The sequence below is a fragment of the Macrotis lagotis genome, chromosome 2 (genome assembly GCF_037893015.1).
Source record: "Macrotis lagotis isolate mMagLag1 chromosome 2, bilby.v1.9.chrom.fasta, whole genome shotgun sequence".
NCBI lineage: Eukaryota > Metazoa > Chordata > Mammalia > Peramelemorphia > Peramelidae > Macrotis > Macrotis lagotis.
In genome coordinates this window covers 326,525,765-326,539,829 of record NC_133659.1, presented here as the reverse complement: position 1 = coordinate 326,539,829, position 14,065 = coordinate 326,525,765, and the positions used below count along the sequence as shown (strand labels likewise).

Here is a 14,065-nt window from a genome sequence, read left to right as displayed (position 1 = left end):
ACTATCAATTTATTTATATATCTATTTGTATCTGTCCTCTTATCCATCTGTCTGTCTGTCTATCTATTTATCTATCTATGTATCATCTTTCTATCTATCTGGGGCTATCCTCTCTGTTTATAGCTATCTCTCTCTCCCTCCCTCCCTCCATCTGTCTGAACTGTCTCTATCTGTTTATCATCTGTCCATCTATATATTTCTATTTGTGTATTTATTTCTGTCAATCTGACTTTCAGTGTATCTAACTTCTATTCATGTTTTATAGTTTTTATTTATTTCTTTTTATTTACCTTTTTGCTCTCTTATCTTTCTGTTCATTTCATATTGCTTATTTATGTATTCTTTCATTCACCTACTGCTTATTTATCTGTCTGTAGATCTCTCCATTCATCTTATATTCTTCATTTACTTATTCTTTTATTTACATATTTGTTATTTATTTTTCTAATAATTTATTTTATTTTCTTCATTTCTTTTTTTTACCTGTTTGCTTATTTTTTGTTTCTCTGTCTACCTATCTTTCTGTCTGTCTGTCTGGTTATTTGACCCTTCTTGGAGCACTGTGTTCATGAGGAAGCCAAAATCCAAGAAGTGATATGCCCAGAATCACATGATGATTCAGTCAGAGCAAAGACTAGAACTCAGGACTCTTGGTTTTCATGCCAGCTCTCTGGGCTAGGTTTTTAACTATGGATCAGACTATTAAAGCTGATGGAGATTTGAGAGCTCATCTAATCCATTCCTCTTCCCATCTCATCACATGAATGAAGATACTATGTCATAATGGGTAGAGAGGTGAAATCAAAGCTAGAAATACCTATGCTCAAGTCCTCCCTTGGGCACTTGACTGTGGATCCCATGCCAAGTCATTTAGTCCTTTGAGGTTTTTAGGTAACTTTCTTAAGACTCTCAGTTGCCAAAAGGATGTTCACCATTATTATTCACCCACAAATTTGCTATACTAATGAAATCATAGTTGTAGGCCCTATCCTAATAATATTTCTAAGTGAATTTTTGGCAACTTGAGTTCTGATATGATTACAGGATACTCTAGTCTCATTATCTCAAGAGCCTTTGCTCCCATACTCTTTTCCTCATAGATCCCTGCTATAGATATTATAGAATCATAAATTTGGGACTAGAAGAAAATTTAGAAACCATCAACTCCAACCCACTCTTTTTAGAAATTGAGGTAAAGAGAGTCACATAGCTAAGTGGGTATCTATGGGGAAGATTTGAACCCAAGATTTCTGATCTCCTTCCAGTGATCTCTCTAATACACCAACAGACTAGGCCCAAGGTCTTCTGGCCCTGGCTCTCATGCACCTTTTAACTCTGTTCAAGTCATTGTTGAATGGCCAGTTTCCTAATTATAGGGAAAAGAACTCTAATGATTAGACTTTCCCAAAAGTGGAATGGTGGTGGCTTCTCTTCTGCCTAAAGTCTGCCAGGAGAGACCTGATGGTCACCAGTCAAGGATGTCATTTACAAGGATCCTTTTCAGCCATGACTTGGACTCTTTGACCTCAAAAATACCCTCCAAATCTGAGGTGCTATATGTTTATCATTCTGTGCTTATTTGGTTGAAGATAAGATGGGTTGTTCAACATCCCCTTCATGTGACTTTCTCAGTTGCACTTTTTCTTGACCTCTTACTATCCCTGTCCTAGAAATAAATCATCTCAGACAAGTTGGCCATATTGGCCATATTGCCCAAGTTGGGGCCCACTAATAGTTTCTGATTAATGTCCCATTTGATCAATAAATCTTTGCTGACCACTTCTTAAAGGGTAAAGCATAGGACAAACAACCAATGATTTCCCATGAGATCCTGCCTTAGGGCCCTCTTTTTCTCTCTCTCTGTATTATTTTAGTTTTCTCTTGTTTGTATGTATAATGATTTCATTAGTTTACATGGATTTCATTAGAAGACCATTCCCTAATATCTCCAATTGCCTCCTGAATTTCTATACCATTCCAAAATAGAATTCATTCCTTTCTTCTCCTGCCCCATTTCTTCCAAGCTTCCTCATTTCTTTTGAGGGCACCAAAAGCTGTCCATTCACTGAGATTAGTAACCTAAGTGTTGTCATTTATTCTTCCTTCTCATTTACCCTTATAACCCATCAGTTCCCACATTTTGTGGAATCCATGTCCCTACTATCTCTTCCATTTGTCTCTTCTCTCCATTCATAAAGCTTCAACCTAATAAGCTTTCTGTACCTATGCTATTGCAAGATCATTCAATCAATCAACAAACATTTAATAAGTAGCTATTATATACCAGCTTTACCTGTATACAGGATAAAAAAGGATGCCGAGGTCAGACCTTGACCTCCAGGAGTTCACAATCTAATGGGGGCAGTAACATGTAAACAAATATATACAATGATCTATGTGTGTGATAAATTTAATTAACAATGAAAAGGGTTCAGGAATTAAGGGGGATTTGTGTAGAACATGGATTTTAATTGGCACTTGAAGGAAGCCAAAGAAGTCAGTAGGCAGGCACCAAAGGAATATGACCTAATAGTAATACCCAGCTTTCAAGACTCAGTTCAAATTTCCTTCTCAGAAGGATCCTCCTGTTGTTCCCTAGAGAAAAATTGCATTGCCCCCACTCTCTAGGTAAGGAAACTGAGGCTCAGAGAGATGATGAATTTGCCCAAGCTGACAGATAGTTAAGCTCAGAGTTAGAGTTTGAACTCAGGACTCTTGACTTCAGGGCCATTACCTTTGTTATGACGGTGAGATCTGGATAAATGGAACAACTAAGAGGATGTTTTTGATTTGTTGGGGAGGCAACAGGAGCAAAAGTTACAGAGATGGGAGCCTGTGTCATGGGACAGGTATAGAAGCCGGTCTGGCCAGAGCAGATATTTCAAGAGGATGAAGTTGGAAAGGTAGGTTGGAGCCAGATTAGGATGGGCCTAGAATGCCAAGGGCAGGAGGGGCAAGGTATACTTGGGCATGGGCATGAGACTAAACTTTAGTCTTTCTTCTGCCTTCTCCTACCAAGAGCAAATAATCTCAGTCTTTTATCTGTCACTTGAGAGAAGGTATTAGAGAAAAGCTGCCAAGGAGTGGAATTCTTCCTGGTGGGGATTCTTCCTCCCTACCCCAAGAGTTTCTGAGTCATAATGGCTCCTACCCTCCCAAAGCACCACTTAAGATGTTGGCATCAGGGGGTGTAATTAAAAGAAGACCAAAAAAGTTTGTTTTAAAAAAGGAGTAGAACTCAGCCGACACAACTTAACAGTGGAAGGTAGGAACAAGAAATAGCACAAATCAGATATGAGAGCTTGAAAAACCTGACTGATTGGAGACATTATGCAAGGGAACAATCAGAACTTCCCAAACCACCTCTCTGCGCCTCAGTTTCCTTATCTGAAAATGGGGAGAATAGTATACATCCTGCCCACCTCACAGGGTTGCAGTGAGACTGAAATGATATAACATATCTATCAAGTATTTTGTTAACATTAAGGCTCTATGTACACGTCAACTTGTTATAATGGATGTTTCAGTCAATGAGTCTGTCATCAAAATATTAAATAATAGTAATAAGATCCTTCAGCCTCAATAACCATAGAGCTGGAAGGAGCTTAAAGGTCAATCTGTTTCTACCGCTTTATCTTACAGGTAAAGAAACTGAAACCCAGGGAAGTTACTTGAGTTGCCCAAGGTCTCACAAGAAGTCTTAGGATTTGACTCCATCTCCTCTGACTTCAGAGTACCTCCTAGTAGACAAGATTGCCTCAGCATACCCTGCATATGAAGGTGGGGGAAGATAGCCTTATCTTTGAAAAACGGTTCCTAGAGTTTCAGAAAAAGACCTTGGGGATTATTTTGTTTTAAGTTCCTCCTTTTACAGATGAGAAAATGCAGATTCAGGAAGGTTTCTGTTAATAATTAGTTCTCTCTACTCTCTCCCTCTTCACTTCCCCATTTCTGTCCTTCCCCAAAATTATAAATAAAGTAAGATTCAATTATTTGGGAAACCTAGCAATATGACTTTCTTGACTGTTTCAGAAATAGTGTCCAAATCGTTACTTGACATTTTTGGTGGATACGATGACAGATCACATTTCTGTTGAACGCTCAGTTTTATAATGTAATTTTGTCACAACGTTTTCCTATCTCAAAACTACTAAGTAAACTAAATAATATTCCCCTTTTACAGATGATCAAACTGAGGCTCATCAGAGTGAAGGGACTGACCTGGAGTCAAACAACTTTAGTTAAAGATGGGAATCAAGCTCCCAAATCTCAGTGTGCTCTCCATTAATCTCCATTGCCAATCTCTAACTAGATCTGCTCTCATGACTCCTCTCCATTACAGAGAAGGATATGTAATGGGAAAATTGACAATGGCAAAGAGCCCATGCATCCCTACTGCAACTTTCCTCCTTGTTTCCATTTTCATAGTCCTTCTAATTGTAGATACTTTCATCTGTGTGGGCTACCAAAGTCCTTCTTTTCTATTTGATACCTTACATGCCTCTCTTCTCTCCATTTGTAAAACCTCCTCCTCGTTTAAGGTTCCAGCACCCTTCAACTACTCTATTCCACAAATCACTCAACAGACATTTAATAAGCAAGTAACTCTTACTTGGTTGGCCTGATGGTCCAAAGGGGGGCATTCAAAACCTTATCTGAACAGTACTCAGTTCTTCAGTTAGCATAAGCTCTTCCTTCTTTTAAAAGCTGTTCAGTTGATTTAAATTGTCTCCAGATTATAATATCTTTTACCAATAAATTTGTTTGCTCAGTAGGACTTGGCCTCATGCTGGAGGCAATGCTAATATAAAACAGGCAAACTCTTACTGTGTCCCCCATGCCTCTAACTAACCACATTCTATTTTAATAATAGAATAGCTTTTAAAATGTTTTTTCTTCCTTCTTCAAGGAATCCACATCCTTATTCAGTAATAAAAGTTGGCTTTGCCTCCTGCTTATTTTATCCCTGCACTGCTGTCATCAGTTGCCATTTTTCCTTCGTATTTAGATTATTTGCAACTGCTGTTGGGGAGCTATTTAGGTCAATGAGACATAATGGAGAGTCTGATGGATTTGTTGTAAGGGAGATCTGGGTTCAAATCCTTAGCTAATTGTGTGTCCCTGGGCAAGTCACTTAACCTCACTATTCCTCTAAAGGTAATTCAAAGTATTTGAAAGATGGAAGGAACCTCAACAACCATCTTTCCCAACTCATACCTGAAAGGAAACTTGACTAGCCTGATATGCACTTGAAGATTTCTAAGGAGGGAGAGCCTACCACCTCTTGAAGCAGTCTTTTCTGGTTTGGAACAACTGTAATTGGAAGGGAGTTCTCATTAACATCAAATCTAAACTGGCTTCTTTGCATTATTCCCCCCCCCCCATTTTTCTGGATTCTTCTATCTTGAGCCAAATGGACCAAGTCTCTTTCTTTCACATTATAACCTCTCAAATACTTGAAGTCAGTTTCCCTCCCCTCCTTCGCTCTTCTCCAAGATAAAGCTCTCCAGTGCTTTCAATGAATAACCTTAAGAATTACCTATTAAGTAATATATAATTTAAGATCTTCATTAAGATCATCCTTTAGCAGGGGCACCTAGGTACCACAGTGAATAGAGCACTGGCCCTGGAGGCAGGAGGTCCTGAGTTCAAATGCAGCCTCAGACATTTACTAATTACCTTGCTGTGTGAACTTGGGCCAGTCACTTAACCCTACTGCCTTGCCAAAAAAAGAAAAATAAAGTAAAAATATAAATATAAAAAGATCATACTTTCCTATGATATAATTTCCTGTAATATATCCTTTTTTGTACATTTTATATATTCACTGTCATTGAGAAAAATGTGTAGAAATCCAGCAGAATAAGCTAAATCTGGACAATGGATTAGAATTTAAGAAGCCGTGAGATTAAGTAGGAAGTGTGCTAAATTTGGAATCGAAAGAACTTGGGATCAAATTCCAACTATTACCTTGATATGACCTTGTTTATGTTTTTAAAGATCAGTAAACTTCAATTTCCTCACCTTTAAAATGAAGAATTTGGATTGGTAACCTCCAGCTCTTAATATAGTTATCTTAAAATCCTGATATAGATAGATAGATAGATAGATAGATAGATAGATAGATAGATAGATAGATAGATGGATTTGAATTCTTCATTTTGTATAATTAGGGGACAAAATATTCTATCATCTACCTTTTAGGATTGTGAGATGGATTTTTGCCTTATAGTACTTTATAAAGCTTTTAATGTATATTCCTTAGCCCCATGACCCTCCTCTGCCTAGGGTTTAAATCTGTTAAGATATCACAAGTCCATGTGACCATAAAATCTGTGACCTAACCCTCTCATTTAACATTTGAGAAAACGGAATCTTTCTCAGCAGTTAAGTGGAATGTTAGAGGTCAAACAACCCACTGGTAATTCAACCAGAACTTGAAACTCTAAGTATCTGGGTTCTCAATCTAGTTTTAACTTTAGTGTATAGAAATGCTTGAGAATTTAGTCCTTAGAACATTGATTTCTATAGCTTTTCCCTCCTTTGAAGAGACAAATTGCCTCTTTTAAAAAATAACTTTTATTAATATTCTTTTAAATAACAAGTAGATTCCCATATATTCCTCTTTTCTCCTCCCCCAAAGAAGTCATCTTTTATAGCACTGTTTTTAAAGAGGAGGCAAATTGATCAAAATTAAATTGTACATCAAAAAAAACTGACAATATATGCAATATGTCACACCTATTGTCTCTTACCTCCCAAAGAAATTCCCTTCTCATCTCTCTTCTTTGGGGCTAAGCTAGATTGTTACAATTTCATAATATTTAGTTTAGATTATTTTGTTAATATTATTTCTATTTATGTCATTGGAGTCATTTTGAATGTTGTCTTGGTTCTGCTTCCTTTGCTTTCCATCAGTTTATGTCTTCTGTTTCTCTCTTTCATTATATCCATCCTATCTTTCAACATAGAGAAATTCCATCACATTCATGTGCTACAATCTGTTTAGCCTATTCCTCATGCCAGCAGTAGACAGGAACTTTGTTTCCAGTTTTTTATTTCTATAAAAAGTTATTCTAGAAATATTTAGATTGATAAGGACCTTTCTTTTTTTATTCATTCCTTTGAGCACCTGGCTATAAGTGGAATCACTGGGTCATAAGGTATCGATATTTTTATTTACTTTTTTATTCATTTTATCACATTCTTCACATAATTTCATATTATAAAGCATTTCTTTTTCTATAAATCAGAAGAATTTTTGTGCATCCTGGGTGGTGGCTGCTTTGAGAAAAAGTCTAATGTAGTGCAATAGGAATCAGGACAAAAGATCAATTCCTGCCTCAGAAACATGCCTAGCTCTCTGATCCTGGGCAAGTCACTCATCCCTTCTATCCTCAGTTTCTTGATATGTAAAATGGGATTGTAGGGATTTGGCTTCCAGATTAATTATATGACCTTTTAAGACTGGTAAAAATATTACCATTGAGGAAGAATTTCTAAGTTATACCTAAATAGGAAAAAATAAAGAATTCTAGCATGTAATTTTTAGGTAGTCCACAAGAATTTTCTATGCCCTAAAGAATTATCATTATTTCTCTTCTTAAAAAAAGTACAGGAAGATAAACAATTACAATCTTAGCAGAGCAAGCATTCCTTGAAGAGGATGACCTCCCCGTCCTTCTCTGAGTTGTGATGAGGTCTTCAGAGGTGTTAGAGGAAGAATTATCACAGGAGACTTCAGAAACCTGGACTCCTCCAAAGTTGCCATTGGGATGCCATTTGCTTCAGTTTAAATACAGCAGAAATGTATTGGTTATATCCCTACCATGTGCAAAGTATTTTGCTCATCACCCAAGAAGATTCAATGAGAGATGCAGTCAGAGGGCATAAAGTTGTGCAGTGATTGGGAATCTGAATCCTCTCTTGGGCAGTTACTAGTTAGGGTTCCTGGGCAAGTCATTTACCTTTTCTGTATACCAGTGGCCTCAATTGTAAATTCTGGACATGGACTTGAGTCTGTGTAGTCCCTTTCAAATCAGAATCTATAATCTAATTATGTCACTTTCTCTCTGGGACTCAGTTTCTCAACTTTAACACAAATGGCTATATTTTTATGGTCTCCAAGGTTCTTTCCATCTCTAAATCTATGATTTTTCTGCCTTCATGAAGCTTAAAGTCTAATGAGGGAGGAGGTGAGGGGAAGAGTAAGACCTGCCTAGATGGGGGGCAGCTAGGTGGCACAGTGGATAAAGCACCAGCCCTGGAGTCAGGAGTACCTGAGTTCAAATCCAGTCTCAGACGCTTAATAATTACCTAGCTGTGTGGCCTTGGGCAGACCACTTAAAGTTCAATGAGGGGTTCTAAAAGAAAATGGAGATCATAGGATCCTAGACCTAAACTAGGAAGGTCATCCAGTCCAAACTTTGCATTTAACAGATGAGGAAAGTGAGATCCAGGGAGGCTGTCATAATAGTATAATAACTCTCAAGTGAGAAGATACTGCAAAAGTCATTCATCCCAACTCACTCATTTTACATATAGGGGAAATTATAGGAGTTGATGTGACTTGTGCCAAGTCCCACAGGCAGGATTTGGCTTTGCAAGGCAATGGGGTTAAGTGGATTGCCCAAGGCCACACAGCTAGGTAATAGTTAAGTGTCTGAGGCCGGATTTGAACTCAGGTCCCCCTGACTCTAGGGCCAGTACTCTATCCACTGTGCCAACTAGCTGCCCCCAAAAGTATGATTTGAATTCAGGTCCTCTGATTCCAAGATTAGTACAGGAATTTTCAAGACTGTTGCTTATGTTCTTTGCATTTTTTTACCTTTGTAAAACAAATTTTGAAAGACATCTCAGTCACATTGGAAATATCCTTATCCATTGATGGCAACTCCAGGTTCAGTGCCAGTGTACTTGGCATGACCTTGATCAAGTAATTTAACCATGTCGAACTTTCTCTGTAAAGTAAGGACAGTGGGTTAAATGCTGAGGATCCTCTCAGAAGTTCTTTAACTCATGATTCCATAATGAGAGAAGTTATTGCCAGAACTTATACCCTAGACCCTGAACTTGGCAAGCTTAGTTCCTCTTCCTCTGCCCACCTCACTAATAGGATTGAGGGTTGGAAAGACACGTTAATGCTTATCTTATCCAACTGCTTCAAGGGATGAGGAAATGAAATGCCAGAGAGTAAATGTGGACTACCCAAGTCCACACAAGAAGTAGTCTCTTCAGCACTTAGCCAGGGAATTCTGGGTCACCCTGACTTTTTCGGGAACCCACAAGATGGCACTGCCTCCTTGACTAACTTAATTGACTCAAATGGTTTCATTTGCTGGGGAGCAGAGCCTTGTCAACATGGCATCCTTTGATGAATATATTCATAGAAGCAGGTGTATTGGATGAAACTAAAGAGATTGGGGGAATTACGTAAAGTGTTTAAAAATCCACACTCTCATGACAGTAGTTAAAGCGCTCATTTAAAGTCTTCCTTAAGCCTGGAACCAAGGCAATGTTGGCACTCTCTGTAGCTTTCTATTTGAGTTGTTGTTATGTGCAAGAGTTGTCCTTGGCACAACTGCTCTGCATCATAATCTTGGCAGGCTCCACTGTTGTTGAGTACTTAGTCATCTAGGCTGTTATCTAAATGGTCAACACTTCACTGGCTTGCAAATACCTCCCCCAAAGTGGAGTTCCAGGCATTCTTCAAGGTTTAGGGGGTCTCAGGCTTTCATTTTGGAATCTCAGTTGATCCATGATCTCTTGTTGGATGCAGTCATCATTAGCACAATCAGTAAATCAATGAGCAAGTCATTTTAAGGGTGCTAAGATTTGTGCTAAATATTTGTGATATAAATTTCACCCAAAAATAATTAGAATTTTTACACATACCCAAACAAGTGTTTAGTAAACATTAAGGTGGCAGTTGGGTAGTGCAGTACATAGAACTCTGGGCTTGAAATCAGGAATATCTGAGTTCATATTCAGACTCAGATAGCTAGTAACTGCAGCAGATCACCTAATCTCTATTTGCTTCAGTTTCCACATCTGTAAATTGGTTATAGTAAGAGCGCTCATCTCCTCTGGTTGTTGTGAGGATCAAATGATATAATAATTGTAGGTAATTAATACAGATTCTGGCACATAATAAATGCTACATAAGTGTTAGCTATGAGCTGTTAAGCATGTAATATGAAAAAGGTCCTATTCTAGGCAATAGAGATTAAAAAAAGTGAAACCATCTCAGCCCTCAGGCAACTTCCATTTTAACAGGGGAGAGAAGTAGTTCAGCTTTAGATATATTCAGAATTATGGTAAAAAGAATAAATAAAAAGTCATTAATGAATACAAGGTAGTTAAAGGCAGTCATGGGGATGAGGAAAGGTCTCCTTTTGGTCTATTACCAAGCCCCTCCATACTGTCCCAACTTGGGCTATTCTTCTCCATGCTTTTTTAAGAAAGTCCCATTGAAGATCTGTCCAATATGTCCTCTGATTCTTTTCTATAGATAGAGGGGAGCTAATAGATGACAGACGTAGATAAAAGATGTAGATAAGGACCTCTGGAATCATCTAGGCCACTGAATACCTGAAGAGGAATTTCTTCTCATTCCCACCAAGAGGTCAACCTATTTTTATTTAAAGATTCCCATTGTGGGAGAACCTTGAAAGGGTCCAATTGGCTTTTAAATATTAGAGCAAGTCTTGGATCAACCATCTATTAACTCTCACCATCAAAACTGACTATAGCTCTTGTTCTGGACACATGTCTTTGAATGAGATATTTTTCATGACTTCTATATGCTGGGCTCATCACCTATAATGTTCCACTAATCATCTGCCTCTCCTTTGTCATATAGATCACCTGCCTTTTGGGTTTTTGTGCCAAACCCACCATTTTTTATGTTCTTTCAGTCTTCCAACAATGACTGTTGTCCTTTTTGGTTACCTGCAATTTTATTCTTGTGTGATCAGGATATTACATTATTTGTAGACACAGAACGATATTGGGAGAATAGTGTTGTTTAAAAAAAAATTGGATCTTAGAAATTTGGGACCATTCAAAGTTCTACAGTAATTCTCTAAATTCAACCAAACGGTATTTTCGGAGGCAAAAATAGGCAAAGTACTTGGAACAGAGGGTATTAGCTATTAAGGAAGATGAGACTAGTCTTCATATAGGATGGGATGCTTGAACTGATCTTTGAAGAAGGAAACTGAATTTTAGAAAGGTAGAGTAACTTGTCCAGCATCTCCTACAAAGTAATTAGTGGAAGCTATGATGACTTAAACCCAAGATCTCTGATATGCTCTTCTGGGAAGACAAGCCTTCCAGATTCCCCCTCATATTGGTTAGGAAATTAGACTAGACAAATGATGAGTTTTCTTTAGCTATAAATATATCATAATCTGGAGATATCTTGGCTACATCATAGGTCCCGTTTTCTTCCCCACCCCCCCCCCGGCCTTTTCACCCTGATCCAGGCTTCTTTCATCCCAGACAGATTAGAATCTATTTTATTTGCATTCACCAGCAAGATGATCCTCTGCCAGACGCCCATTCTGCTGTCTAATGGATTTGGTTAAGAGTGAATCTTCTGTCCCAGTAGATATTCATTACCACTGTCCTCTTGTCAATTGTTTTTGGCTCCAGGCATGTGGGCAAGTGACTTTTTGCTAGCCTGTTGTAGCTAATCAGCATTGTCCCTGCTATACATAAAATGTAATTTAGAAGGATTGTAATGGCTTCCAAATGATGATGGTGCCATAACCCAATTAAAATGGTTTTAATAAAACTGTCTCGAGCCGGCATAAACAGCTGCAAACTGTGCCCTATGTTTTCTAATGACCCCCGGAATGAGTGGTGGCAATTTATCTTTCTCTTGAGTGATGAGGCACTGGGAAAAGTCCTTCATTCTGTCTAAATCATCTTGTTCTCTTCTTCTCCCCAGACGATCCACGTCGCCATTGTCTGTGCTGGGTACAACGCCAGTCGAGATGTCGTCACTTTGGTCAAGTCTGTCTTATTTCATAGGTAAAGGAAATGTTTTTCTATTTGTTGGTTGAAATTAATTTGGGAAATGATCTGAATGGTCCCTTGGTGCTTTAAATGAATAAACAAAATTCTCAAAGTCATCTCAGTAACTGGTCAATGCCTAACTTGTTCATAGGAGGGTAACCATTCTAGAAAGATCCTGGGAGATCACACTAAGAAAGGACTAATAGAAGGAATAAAGCTTGTTTAGGATGGAGAAGAGAATACCTAGTGGGGTAATATTAATGATCTTCAAGTGTAGCAAACTTTTATTGAGAAGAGGGGTTCCACTTTTTCTTCTCGGTCCTAGAAGACAAAACTAAGAACAATATGGTGGAATTGCTAAAGAAGACTCTGATTTTATGGTAGGAAAGTCTTCGTAACCATTAAACCTCTCTAGAAGTAGAACAATTTGATCTGCTTCCCTGGACAGGAGCTGCATAACCTTTTATCAGGATGCTCCAGAGGAGATTCATTTTCAAGTAGGGATGGGGTTGTCTGAAGCCAACAAATCAAGGAGCTTCAGAAGTCAATGTGTGACACATATTGATTATAGATGGGAGAAGCAAGTATGCATCAATTCCCTTAAAGGGATAAGGCTGGGTCTAGTACTTAGTACCTATGTGATTTGGGGCAAGCTTCTCAAGTCTCTGTTTCCTCATTTTATCAAATGAGGGATTTGGACTAGGTAAACTCAAGTTTCTTTTCACCTCTAAAACCTCACGTGGACATCTACAAGCATTGCAAACTCAATATTTCAATCATCAAAAACAAAGATGGAGCAGCTAGGTGGCGTAGTGAATAAAGCACGGGCCTTGGAGTCAGGAGTACCTGGGTTCAAATCCGGTCTCAGACACTTAATAATTACCTAGCTGTGTGGCCTTGGGCAAGCCACTTAATCCCATTTGCCTTGCAAAAAACCTAAAAAAAAATAAACAAAGATGTTCAAGACATGAGGTAACCATTAATCGGTGATTACTAGTGGGGGATCATTGAGCGATAGGGTTAAACTATCATCCTGATTCCCAGGGTCACGTATTTTTCTTTTGACTGATGCCAATCCCGAGGGACAAGATAATACTAACCAATCAATTTCTACATAGTTTGCTTTTGTTATTGGCTGACACCTTACCCCACCCCCAGCTAAAATTTTCTTCCTCCCCTTGACTTTTCAGAATCTCTGGCTCCCTTTTCTTCAAGTTCAAAACCCTCTTCCTTCAAGAACTATTTCCGAGCCTTTCCCTATTAGTAATACCTTCACATCCAAGGTTACCTTCCATCTGTATTCCCTTATATTGGGGGGGGGGGGTGCTGGGGAGGCAGAGGTATCATTTTCCCTCTTGAAAATGTAAGTTCCCTGAAGCCAGGAATTGTTTTTGTATCTGAATATAAATAACTGACACAGTGAGATCAAACATGATTTCCTAGTTGTTCAGGGGATCAGAAAGGTGAGGGAGAGTCAAAGTGGAACATGTGATTTCATCCTGAAAAATATATTCCCTCACCTAGGTAGGGATCCATTGGTCTCTGACTCAGCGTCTTAGAGAGAAACCTAGAGTATCAAAAGGCTGAGTGACTTGTCTAGGCTGGGCAATCAGAATAGCATCAGAAAGTGCTATTATTTTATCAGTAGAAATGGCAGTAATGAAGTGACACACTCATTGATCATCTGCTGCCCCCCTCCTTTCTGGTGCACAGCTGAAACCTTCCAATCTAGGTTGCTTCCCCAGGAGAATGGGAGCCCTTTGAGGGCAGCACCTGTCTCCCTTTTTCCATTGTATCCTCAGGGCTTAGCACTGGCTTTTGCACATTGCAGGCAATTATGAATGCTTTATTCATTCATTCCTTCATCTATTCCTATGTAGAGACTAGACTTGAACCATGTGGCTCTCCTGTGCCATACTACATTTCATTCCCACTAACAGATGGGAAACTGAGGCTCAGAAAGATTGATTTGCTCATATTCAGAGATATAGTCAATATGACTTCTCAGAAGTCATATGAAAAACTGTCTATTCCCCTGAAGCAG

The 14,065-nt window shown here is 38.6% G+C and overlaps 1 protein-coding gene across 2 annotated transcripts in view; it reads left to right on the top strand.

Moving 5' to 3' along the window:
* The window catches only part of LOC141515328 (xylosyl- and glucuronyltransferase LARGE1-like), a 313,686-nt gene extending 300,370 nt beyond the window's left edge, over window positions 1-13,316 (top strand). For both annotated transcript variants that reach the window (XM_074226787.1, XM_074226786.1), the window contains exon 4: window positions 11,954-13,316. In XM_074226787.1, coding sequence (XP_074082888.1) covers window positions 11,954-12,040 — 87 coding nt within the window. In that variant the 3' untranslated portion in view covers window positions 12,041-13,316. The remainder of the gene's footprint in view (window positions 1-11,953) is intronic.
* The last annotated feature ends 749 nt before the right edge of the window (window positions 13,317-14,065 follow it).